The sequence below is a fragment of the Ursus maritimus genome, unplaced genomic scaffold (genome assembly GCF_017311325.1).
Source record: "Ursus maritimus isolate PB19 unplaced genomic scaffold, ASM1731132v1 scaffold_8, whole genome shotgun sequence".
Classification (NCBI taxonomy): domain Eukaryota; kingdom Metazoa; phylum Chordata; class Mammalia; order Carnivora; family Ursidae; genus Ursus; species Ursus maritimus.
In genome coordinates, this window is record NW_024426996.1 from 82261931 (window position 1) to 82274284 (window position 12354).

General features: G+C 51.9%; 1 protein-coding gene across 1 annotated transcript; it reads left to right on the forward strand.

The window, feature by feature from the left end:
- The first annotated feature begins 8655 nt into the window (after positions 1–8655).
- TMEM271 (transmembrane protein 271) lies at positions 8656–9777 on the forward strand. The gene is given in 3 exon segments (XM_040625279.1): positions 8656–9170; positions 9172–9365; positions 9368–9777. Coding segments are annotated over 3 exon segments (1119 nt in total).
- Positions 9778–12354: the final 2577 nt, after the last annotated feature.

The following is a 12354-nucleotide window of genomic DNA, read 5'->3' on the forward strand; positions in this document are numbered from 1 at the left end:
GTAAATTTCCCTGCTTCTTAAACCTGCCATTTGCCAACGTGAAGTAGACTGCTTCTTTCTTCCATCTTTCCCTGCCCTTTCCGTCTGGAGACCTGTTTCAGATTTCACCTGGGAAACTCCCAAGGAGAGTCATTGTCCCTGAGCTACCTGGGCTACTTGGAGGAGGATGGATGTCTGAAAAAAAATCAGGTCCTATAAACATGCAATGGCACCTGCTGGGGCAGGCTTTGGGCAAAGCACTGCTGGTACCAATGGGGACCATTGGGGTTTGGTTTCCCGCTTCATCCAAGAAGATTGGCGTGTCCCAAGCCTGGAATCTCAGAGTGGGACTCACCACAGGAAGTGAGACTGCAGAGACAGATGGAATGCATTAGAAAACAAGTAATAAGGGACGGGGTCCTCAGTTCAGAGGAGATGTGTGATTATAGTGGACTGAGGCAGAACAACTCAAGTAATGATCATGGTGCCAAGGGTCAAGAGGGAGACTTGAAAGCCCGTGATAGAATAGTCTGGCTCAAAGGGTCAGTCTGCCCGGAAGGAACTGCAGCTGTAGGTCAGGTGGTTTCAGGGCCTGGAGTTGGGATAAAACACTACTGTCCAGCTGGGGTTGTAGAGCAGTGGCCAACACCCTAGTAACAGGATTGAGGTCCACCGCCTCCATCCCTGCAATTGACCTCAAGCAACGGACCTGTGGCTTTGACTAATGTGGGAGGAGGTGGGAATGTTACTTCTAAACAGCCATAAGGTCGGTCCGCCACTGCCTTTTATCCCTTTTCCACAGAAACAGCACATCCCCAAAGGGGATGTTTCCCCACTTGGTCCCATAATGAAGAGGACATACTACATCTGTCCTGCAACCATGTGAGGTGAGTGAGGGTACTTCGGTTGTTGTAAGTCATGCTCATCTGAGACTGTTTACTACATCAGCATAATGCAAGAAGTTAACTTTTTTTTTTTTTAAACCACAGATGCAGAATTGAGTTAATCCTGTTCCGTGGTTCATGAGCCATTATCATCATTGGGCCATGCAAGGCCTCTCTTGTATCTTACTTTATCCATCCATCCTATTTATCCATCCACCATCCCTCTACCATGCCTCATCCTCCTCTCTCTCTCTCTCTCTCTCTCTCTCTCTCTCTCCATCCACCATCCATCTGTCCTCCCAGCTCTTGTCTTCTAGTTTGAGTACTCCCATCTAGTATCTTCCATCAGGTAGCACCTTAAAAAAGTTGTGGGGGAGTATAAAGAAAAAGTGAACATTTCTTTTATGAATTCAAGTTCAATTCACTTGTTATTTTAAGCTACTAAGCAATGTTTAAAGGAAAATTCATAGCATTTAATGATTATATAAGAAAAGAAGAAAGGTCTCAAATCAGAACTAGAAAAAGAAGAGCAAACTAAAGCCAAAGTAAGCGGGAACAAAGGGGCTAATAAAAGAGCAGAGATCAATGAGCTAGAAAACAAACAAAACGAAAATAATGAAGCTCAACACTAGTTTTTTTAAATGATCAAAAATATCGATAACCCTCTAGTCAAGCAGATCACGAAAAACCACACAGATTACCAATATCAGGAGTGAAGGAAAGAATCTCACTATAGACCCTACAGACAGTAAGGGATTAAAATCTTTTTGAACATTTTATTCTTTCAGCTTTACTGAAATTTTCTTTTATAAATTCAAGTTCAAACTAAGAGATTTGATTCATGCATTGTTATTTTAAGCCACTAAATCGCGGTGAAAACCAAAACCAAAACCAAAAACACCTCACAGCCTAGCTGGGCTTATCACCTTGTGTGGGAATATCTTTCTTTTTCAGACTCACTGTGCGCCCTTTGTTCTGCTTAAGTGTGTACACCTCGTGGCACCTGACCAAGCCCACTGCTCTTCCTGTCCATGCAGTGAGGGCTGGAGTTTTCTGCTGCAGCGGAAGAGGGATACATGCAGGCTCATGGCCATGCATCAGCCACTGGGAGGGACCCGTTGGCCATGGGGACCAACACTCACCACTAGAGCAGATCTTGGTCTGTGACTTCTAGTGTCAAAGCTTGCTCCCTTCAGTGTTTGACTGTGTTGTGGTTTTTTTGGTGGTTCTAACACCAAGATATAGAGGGCAGAAGTATTTGTACTTCTCCTCCTGATAACAGGCAACAGATGCTACTTGCTTGACAATGACCAAATAGGATTTATATCAGGAATGCAAGGTTCGTTTAATATTGAAACTCACGAAATGTCATTTGCCGTATTAATAGACTGAAAAAGAAAAACCAACTTCTAAGTTAACCACTTATGTTGTGGACAACTTCATGCCAACAAATCTAAAACCATAAAAAAAACCCACATAAAACTACTAGCATTCATTAAAAAAAATTTAAACTGAATATCCCTAAAACTGTTTTTAAATTTTTTGAATGTATTTGAATTTATACGTAGAATCATCCCAGAAAGAAAACTTTAATTCCAGATGGCTTCACAAGTGAATTCTACAAAACACTTAAGGAAGTGTTTTCTGAAGTATTTCTTAATAAAGAAATAATACCAATTTTATACAAACTTTTACAGAAAAGAGGAAATGAAGGAGCATTTACCAACTTATTTTATGAAGTCAGCATCACTATGACACTTGAACAAGTCAAAAACATCACAAGAATGAAAACTATAAATAATATCCCTAATTAACACAGATCCCAAAATCTTCAGCAAAATAATACGTAAAAAGGATACGTGTATCCAACTATGTGTAAAAAGGATAATAGATTATGACAACAAAAAAGGCATTTGACAAAATTCATCACCTATTCATGATAAAAACTCCCAGAACACAGAACTAGATTTTAACCACGGAAAAGATATCTACAAAAGCCTACAGCTTACATCAGACTGAAGGATGAAGGACCAGTGATTTCCCATGAGATCCGGGGCAAGGCAAGGATGTTACTCTCACCACCTCTGTTCTGTATGAGGGCCAAGCAGGTGCACCCTAGCAAGAAAAAGAGATAAAGGCGTGAACTGGAAGGGAAGCAGTAAAGCTGTTTCTACCTGCTTGTGATATGTTGTCTATGCAGAAAATCTTAAGGAACCCTCAAAAATAGCTGTTAGAGGGGCACCTGGGTGGTTCAGTTGGTTAAATGACCAATTCTTGATTTCGGCTGGGGTCATGATCTCAGGGTCTTGGAATCAAGCCCTGTGTTGAGCCCCATGTCAGGCTCTGCACTAAGCGTGGAGCCTACTTGAGATTCTCTCTCTTCTTCTCCCTCTACCCGTCCCCCGGCTCGCACTCTGTCGTGAAGGAAAAAGGAAAAAAAAAAAATAGCTGTTAGAACTCATAAATGGACTTAGCAAGTTTATAGGATAAAAAGGCAATTAAAAAAAATCAATTGTATTTCCATATGCTACTAACAGACAATTGGAGAATAAAATATTATTTAAAGTAGCATTTGCAAAAGCATTAAATATATGAAACACAGGTAAATTTAGCAAAATGTGTACAAGGCCCGTATACTGAAAAACTATAAAATAGTGAGAGAAATCATTAAAGACACAAATGTAGAGACAAATCACGTCCGTGGATCGGAAAATCTAATATTGCTGACAAATCAGTTCTGCCCAAAGTGATCTGTAGGTTCACTATGACCCCGGTCAAAAGTTTGATAGACATTTTGGGGTAGAAATTGACAACCCGATTCTAAAATTTATATGGAAAATCAAAGGATCTAGAGTGGTCAAATGATATTGAAGAAGAGCTCATGCACGGCCGTGGCGGGTGTGGAGCGGCAGAGCCACTCCGGAAAAGTCTGTCAGGTTTTTATAACGTTGAATACAAAGTTACAACGTAGCAGTCCTACGCCTAGGTGTATACCCAAGAGAAATGAAAGCATGTTTACAAAAGACTTGTATGTGAATGTTAATAGCAGCTTTATTCATAATAACTCCAAGTGGAAAAAACTGTAATATCCTCCATTTTGTGAATGGATAAATTTTGGTGGGATTCGGTTCAGCAGTATGAATGAATGGACAAAAACAAAGCATTGCAAGAAGCCAGGCATAAGAGAATATATATTTTATGATTCTAAGTATACGAAATTTTATACTACAACTATAGCACAGAGAGCAGACGAGCAGGTGTGTGGGAGTGAGAGGCAGACTGACAGGGGTGCTTTGTGCTGGGTCAGCCTGCGTCACGACTGTGCTGATGACAGACGGCACTGGGTACAGTTGTCTAAATTCATGCAATCGTACACTTAAATATTACTGATTGCTAATTGCACATAAATTGTGTCTCAGTAAAAAAGGGCACAAAAATCTGAGCAGACATATTCCCCCTGATCCAAGAAAACGCAGGCCAAGCACGTCAGTACACACAAGAAAGTCCACGACAGATTTATTCGTAATACCCCCGACTGTAAACAATCAAACCAAATCATCAGTAAAACGGATAAATAAATCATGGCATATTCTTATAATGGCTTAGTATCCAGCAATGAAAGGGAACGAGCTACAGACACACAAATCAACAGGAATAAATTCAACAGATAATCCAGTTGGATGAAAGAAAGCAGACACGGTGCAATCATGTTCTATAACCCTAACCCTACGCTGGTCCTGTGAAAGTATGTAGCACCTGGTGGGCTCTGTGATGTTTAAAATCACTCCTCCTTCCCCAACACCCTGTCTGAAGTCATCGCTCACTGGGGTGCTGCTTCTTTCCAGAGTGGGTCCCCTGCCTGATCTCTGAGTGCCCCAAATACCCCACTGTGGACCACAGCTACTCCCTCCCAGGGGGCCTCTCTGGCTATGCGGCACGGCTGGGAGGGAAGGGGCTTCACAGTTGAGTCTGGCAGGGGTTGGAGGAAAGCAACAGAATCAGCTTTCAAAATGTGTGTGGGTCATTTCAATTCACACCCCTGGTTATAGGTGGCAGAAGCCACTTCAGGGGCAGAGAGGCGCTTCCTGTGAGAGAGGGATGGTTACGGGGTCACCCTAAAAGGAAGCTCTGGGACCACAGGGGCACCTGGGTGGCTCAGTCGGTTAAGTGTCTGCCTTCAGCTCAGGTCATGTTAGGGCCCTGCTCAGTGGGGAGTCTGCGTCTCACTCTCCCTCTGCCCCTTCCCCTGCCTGTGCTCCTTCTCTCAAATAAATAAATAAATAAATAAAACCTTAAAAAAATAAATAACAGTGACCACAGACTGCTGCCCCTCCTTCCTGCAGACAGAGGAGAAGACAGGTGACTGTCTACTGAGTGCCAGGCAGCAAGTCGGGGATATTATAATACTTGCAGTGAGCACCATGATGGGGTAGGACTCTTCCAACTGTGCCCCAAATGCTCCCACCACCCCCACATGCCTTCATCTCCTCAACCCAGTCTTGGGCTGAACCCTGGGCAGCATTCCTCCAAAACATGCACCACAGCATCCACTGCCCTTCCAGGGTCTCCCTGTCCTCAAGACGAATTCCAAACTGTCACAGCTCAAGACCCTTCATGACAGGTCACCTGCTCTCTGCCCCCAACTTTTCTGGAGGTCCAGGAATTCCAAGCTCCCTCCTCAGGTCTTTCTTTGCCCTTCCCCTGCTGCCTGCTCCCACCTCCCTTGTGGCTGCCTCCTAGAGAGCCCTCCCTTACCTCAACACAGAGGTGGGTGCCTCTTCAGCCTGCTGGCTTGGCCTGTTCTCGTAGTGTGCAGAACCAAACCTGTTTACATTCTGTCACACAGCAGAGTGACCCAAGGTTAGAGGCTGACCACTGCTCATTCATTTGCTCATTCACTCCTTCCACACAGCCAGGACAGGACTGAATCCTGATGGGTAGGAGCGGGGGGATGAGTTGGACATGGACCCTGCCTGCATTGAACAACTAACTTGATGGGAAAGACAGACAGCTGGAGTTTCTACCTGTTATGGGGGACTCTCTGCCAGGGTCTGGGGGCAGGGGGGTGGGGGGCACAGGAAGGAGGGGAAGCACAGAGGGAGGTTAGTAGGGCAGAGGGAGGTGAAGGAGTAGGGAGGCTGTGCGCAGAGCCTGGGTTTGGGCTCTGACTCCACAAGTCACTGACTTATTCATGGAAACCCTCTGTGAGAATAACAGGGCCACCTGACTCAGGGTTCGTGGCGAGGACTGAGTAAGAAAACCCATGCAAAGCACTCTGCGGTGTTTGGAGGACAGCAGGCACTCAACAAAAGTTAGTGAGGTGAAGCTAAGATCTAAGAAATGAGAAGGCAGAAGCCAGGTAAGGATGTGGCAAGGGAAACATACAGCAGAAAGTGGGAACAGCATATGAAAAGGCCCTGTGGCAGGAAGAGGCATGATGAGTTTAAGGAACAGGGAGGTGGTCAGGGGGATGGAAGTGTCTAGCCAAGGGTTGATGGGTGGGGGGGGCACTGAAGGAGAGAGGATGCCAGATCTCAAAAAAAAAATCCTAAGCCTCTGAGGTTCATAGCCCCTTCCAGCACAGCAACACCGCCCGCCCCCCACTACGCAGGCCTCCTTCTGAGGATTAGGGCTGTCGGAGGAAGAGGCAACGTCAGTTCACTTCCGCCCCCAAATCCTAATCAATCCGGCTGCAGCGGCACGCATGGGGAATGGAGAGACTGCTCCATCCTTCTCCACGGAGGTGGCTGCAAACCTCGTCTCCCTGGAAACAGGAATAATCATTGGAAGTAAGCTCATGGCAACTCCGCTCACGCGCGTGGGTGCCACGATTATTATACAAGCTGATTTACACACTGTCCTTTTAAAACCTATACACCATAAATGTGAAAGAAGGGTCACTATTCCCACTTTTCTGGCAAGTCATCCTGCATGAGGGGCGGGACAGAATGAGGAGGTTCAGCTGATGTTCTAAAATCTGCCCTCCCTGCTAAAAATACAGCGAAACCTGCTCCTTCTCCTCACAGCTATCGCGGTTCGAGTCAATCCCACGCAAATGTCCAGAGAGCCGCGCGAGGGGCCTTCATATCACATTTACTGCGCAGATGGTTTCTGTGTAATGTGGGCGAGGGGCTCCTGCACACAGGCTGCCTTGCGAATGTGGGTGCGGCTTTCTCCTGACACAAGGAACCTCTGGGGGCTTGTGCCGTACTTACTGGGCGCCAATGGACATGCACTCTGAGCAGGAAGGGGCATGAGGCTGTGAGCTCGGGGGATGTCTGCGTAGGCCGGAACCGCTAAGGAGGTGGTGGGAAAGGAGGTGTGTTCCAGAGCTCGCCCAGCTCCCCCAGCTCTTTCCCTAGCTGTAGCCACGCCTGCCTCTCCTGGATGCAACGCAAAGTTATTTAACGCTGCAGTTAGCCGGCAGAGTGAGTCATGGGCTCCCCAGGCCTCGCTGCCGCAGCAGCGGACATGGTGTGGAAGGAACCGCCGGCGCAGGCCCAGCCACTCGGCCCGTGGGACCTCAGAGGGCCTTCCAGAGACGTCCCATTCCAGGGCTCCTTTCAGGAAGAGGATGGAGGGCCCAGAGAGACCTGGGGGAAGGCCATCTCCCTCGCCCCAGACAGCACGCACGCCTTCCTTCACCCACCTTGAGTTCGTGTGGTCAGAAAGAGGCGCTTTATTGCCCCCCACCCCCTACCGTTGCACTCAGGCCGTGAACCGCCTTCTGATGAATTAACTCACACGCACCCGAGCCTGAGGAAAATTCCTGCATGATCCCGGAGAAGGGCTTTTTAGACTAAAGTCCAAAAGACATCCATCCAAGGTTCTCCCTGAGGCTTCACCTCCAGCTGGGCAGCACCTCCACCCACTTCCCCACCACCCCCACGCACACGAGCCGGCGATTCCCAGGCTACGCTGGAGGGTCCCAGCACCCAATCTCCTTCACCCTCCCCTCCCTGGCATCCAGACTCCCGCACCCCCCCCAGCACCCAGGCTCACCCCTTCCCTGGGCTCCCATCTCCCGCCGCCCCCCACCCAAACCTCCTCCCCATCTGGGCTCTCCCTTCCTGAGTCCTCCTCCCTCCCCTGTCTTGCAGATTGGCCCCCTCCCCTTCTCCTGCACCCAGGCTCTCCCTCATACCCCGACAGCACCCGGGCTCCCCTCTTCCCCTCCTCCCTGAACCCCAAGCTAACTTCCTCAGGCTTCCAGGCCGCTGGCAGGCCGGTGGGCGTGGAACCTGGTCGCAGGGGAAGTGCAGACTTAGGGGCACAAGAGGTGGGAGGTACTGGGGGTGGTGGACCCCTGGGGGGGTCTGGGGGGAGGGCAGAGATCCCTGGGGTGGGGGGTGGTGTTCCCAAAGCGGCCAGGATAGTGGGAGGAAGGCGGAGAGACGAGAGGGGGGGCACGTCTCCTTGGGGAGGCGGCAGAGGGGCGTCCTAGGGGCTGCGGGGGCTGGGGGGGCGGAGGAGGGCGGCGCCTGGGCCAGGCTCACGGCCGCCGTGGTGGGTGGGGGAGTGGAGCGTCCAGGGAGGGGCGCCGCGGGCTGGGGAGGGGGCGCGCGCGCCCTGCGGTCCTCCGCGCCGCATCGGTTCCCGGCGCGGGGCCGCGGCGGCGGCGGGAGGCGGAGGATGCGGACTCCGGCGGCGGCGGCGCGGGCCAGGGAGGACGCGGGAGGATGAGGAGGAGGCCGGCGGTCCGGCCGCGCGGCGCCGGGAGGAGGCGCAGGCGGCGGGGGCGGCGGCGGGCGGCGGCGGGCGCGCGGGGTGCGGGCCGGCTCGGGCGCGGAGGATGAAGTGGAGCGTCCGCGGGGCCTGCGCCGCGCTCTCCTCCTGCCTCCTGCTCGCCTGCGCGCTCAGCGCCGCCGCCGTCGGCCTCAAGTGCTTCTCGCTGGGCTCGGAGCTGCGCGGGGAGCCGTTCCGGCTGGGGGCGGCCGCCGGCGCCTTCTACTCGGGGCTGCTGCTGGCCGCCGGCCTCTCGCTGCTCGGCGCCGCCCTGCTCTGCTGCGGGCCCCGGGACGCGCCCCTCGCGGGGCCGGGGCCGGGCCCGGGGCTTGGGGTCCCCGCGGCCCCGGCAGGGGCTCCAGAGGCCGCGCCCGGAGAGCCCGGGGCCGCAGCCGGGCCCTCAGGGCCAGTGAACAGCCAGAACCTGCTCTTGCTCGGCGTCCTCGTCTTCATGCTCGGGGTCCTCAGCGCCTTCGCGGGCGCCGTGATCGACGGCGACACCGTGTCCCTGGTGGAACGCAAGTACTCCCACTACTGTCTGCCTCCCCGCGCGCCGGCCGCGGCCCCCGGCCCGGCCCCCGGCCCCGCGGCGGCCGCCCCCGCCCGGCCCCCCGCGCCCGCGCGCCCGCAGCACCCTGGACAGCGCCACGTCCGCCAAGTGCCGCCAGCTGAAGGACTACCAGCGTGGCCTGGTGCTTTCCAACGCCTTCAACTCGCTCGAGTGCCTCCTGGGCCTGCTCAGCCTCCTGCTGGTCAAGAACTACAGGCTCGTCGCAGCCCTGCCGGGCGCGGCCGGAGGAGGGGAGGCGCGCCCTGGCGCGGCCCCCGCGCGGCCCGGCTCCGCGCGCAGCCGCCAGCCTCCCGGGCGCGGCGGGGCCGGCGGGGCCGGCGGGGGCGGCGGCTGCAGCCGCGGCCGAGCGAGGCTTCCATCCTGTCCCCGGAGGAGTCGGACTTCGCCGCCCCGGGGGACTGCGCGGGCTTCGCGGCGCACCACGCAGTCTCCTACATCAACGTGGGCGTCTTCCACGCGTTCGACGAGGCGGGTGTGGAGGTGTGCTGCGGGGGGCACCCGTCGGTGGAGCTGCCGGGGTACGCGCCCTCGGACCCCGACCTCAACGCCTCCTACCCCTACTGCTGCCGGCCGCCCTGCGAGGCGGGGAGCCCGTGGGAGCCAAGCCGGGCCTGCTGAGTCCCCGGGCCCACCCCAGACGGACCGCGCTCGAACCTGCGCGCGCCTCCCCGCCTGGCCACCGCAGCGAGGGAGGACCAGGGCTGGCGTGGCGTTGCACCTTCAGGGGCGGACTGGCCTCGCGTCGCTGAGGGCTCCTCGCCGCGAGACTGGTCCTTCACTATTATCATTTCTGTGTCTGGGAGGTTTCTCTTCTTTTCTGTGTCTGTTCGTATCCGGATTCCATTTTAAAGTTTACAATAAATGTTTTGGGGTTGCCTCGCCCCCATCGCACTTCTCTTTGGCAAGTCCGGTCCAGGGTGAGAGAGCTCAGAGAGCGAGGGTGATTTCGCGGGAGGAAGAACCCTTGCTGAGAGGACAGAAAGAGCAGCTGGTACTTTAGGGATGGCAGAAGTGAAAACGCACCCAACAGCAACACTTTGTACACGGATGTGCCTGCTTTTGTTGATACTTTCTTACTGTAAAGCTCTCCATAAACAGTGACAATGTTTGGTAAACTTATTGCAATTTAAAATTGGTTAGTTCCTTTATTAAATTAATTGCTATGTTATTGGAGATATTCATCAAGTTGGAGTTAGGGGGTGTGGACACACAAATCAGTTTGGGGCAAATGGTTGAATTTGGTCAAATGTTGAATTTGAACAGTTGTATTCTGCTAGGTGGTTGACTCCATCCAACCTCTTTCTAAAGCTAACTTTCAGACATTTCTTTTTTTGGAAACTGGCCGTGGGGTTTCTACTGCAAAGCTGAGCTTATTTTTGGTTAATATATATGAACAATCCGATCCTATTTTGGAAAATCACAGTCATAGTTTTTCTGGCAAAGATTACTTCCTGTTAATTAATTCATTAATCTGGTAATTTTGCATATTATAGCATTTCATTTAAAATACACCCCTTAAATAGCCTTAATTGATGTGGAGGTCATACTTTTATACCCTTAGGGTATACATGTGTGTGCATACTTACACACACGATATGAAATGCGTTCTAGGTGACAGCAGAATGTGTTTCCATCCAGTCTGGTGGGCTGGCTGGGAGCCAGGCTGGCTTGGAGTCTTGGGGAAAAGGTTGTTCAACTGCATGTGCTGGAATTGTGGTGCCAGACAGGAATGCCGATAATTCTCAATGTGCTTGGAGCAGAGCCCCACCCTGGCCTGACTAGTGTGTGTCTCCTGCGAACGGAGGTGGGGACACACCCAGTGCTCTGCCAGGGGTGGGCACCACACAAAACACTTCAGGTGAGAAAAGCAAAATAAATCATGTGTGATATCTTTATAGTGTATAGGGGCTCACTTCTAATTGTGGGAATGTAGCTAGATTTAGGGATGGAGGTGGAGTTTCCAGGTCCAGGCTCTGGGATGAGACTTCTCAGCTCCCAGGTATCTTGCACAAAGCCAGAGTTCCCTATACCTAGACAACCAAGGCCCGCATTCCAGCTGGGACCTGGCCAGGCTGCTCATCTGCAAGTGGAGGCTACTGGAGAGAGGAGGTCTCACGTCCATGCAGAGGAGTGGAGACCTGTCCCCATTCGGCACCTGACCCACGGAGGTGGCAAACCCATCATGTTGATGCTTGGGCAATTACTGTGTAACGTGGGGGTCTGATCAGAGGCAACAGGCCAATGCTTCCTCCTTGTTATGTTGATGCCACCTGAGGAAAGAGGATGATTCACAGCCAATTTAGTCGATTCTCATCCACAGTTCTCTTCAGATATTGGCCCATATTCAGCCTCTGGATTTAGCAGGTTGAGGGCATGGCCCAGCTAGTCCCACTGCTGGTCCTCACAGAGTGGCCCCTCTCATGCCCTTGTATCACCAGCCCACTGGCCATCAAGCTTATGCAGAAAATATGATACATGGCAGCAAAAGTGGCTTTTAAGATACTTTTTCCATCTACCTGTGTCAGATCAGGACGGAATTGCCAGGTGTTTCCTACCCACTGAGCAGGGACGCTCCCCACTGCTGGAGCAGAGCTCTCATAGACAGCTGCCAGGCTGACCCCCCAGAACTTACACAGTGGAGGTAGCTAGGCCAGTGTACCTCGGATGGGTGGGCACATGGTGGGAAGGCCACTGGGCAGGGACCATCCCAACAGAGCAAACAGCATGGACACAAGATGTCACACCTCCCAGCATCCTTCTTGTTCTTCGAAGTGTTCCATCTTAACATAATTTGTACAGCTTAAAATTTATATGCCTTATGAATCTTTCAAATTTGCAGTCAAAATCAGTGACCTCTCTAAAGTTTCAGACATTTCTTGGGATACACCAGAAGGCAGAAGGGGGGTGAGGTGGGTGGGGCCAACACAGGAGCCAGCCAGAGCATCGGGCCATCTGTGCGGTCATCTGGCCAGGCCAGCAGGGAGCATCTGGGGTGTGCCGACAGCTGCTTCTCCCCTGGTGAACTTCTGTGTGACCAACAGACTAGATGAGAGTTTTCAAGGTGGGAGTGTTTCTAACTCCACAAATATTGTTAACTCCACTTTATAGAAGCTGATATAATGCTGTGGGATACCAGGGTTTTATTTTTTAGAGTTTATTACAGGAAATAAAATCAAGTCTCCCTAAACTTACATT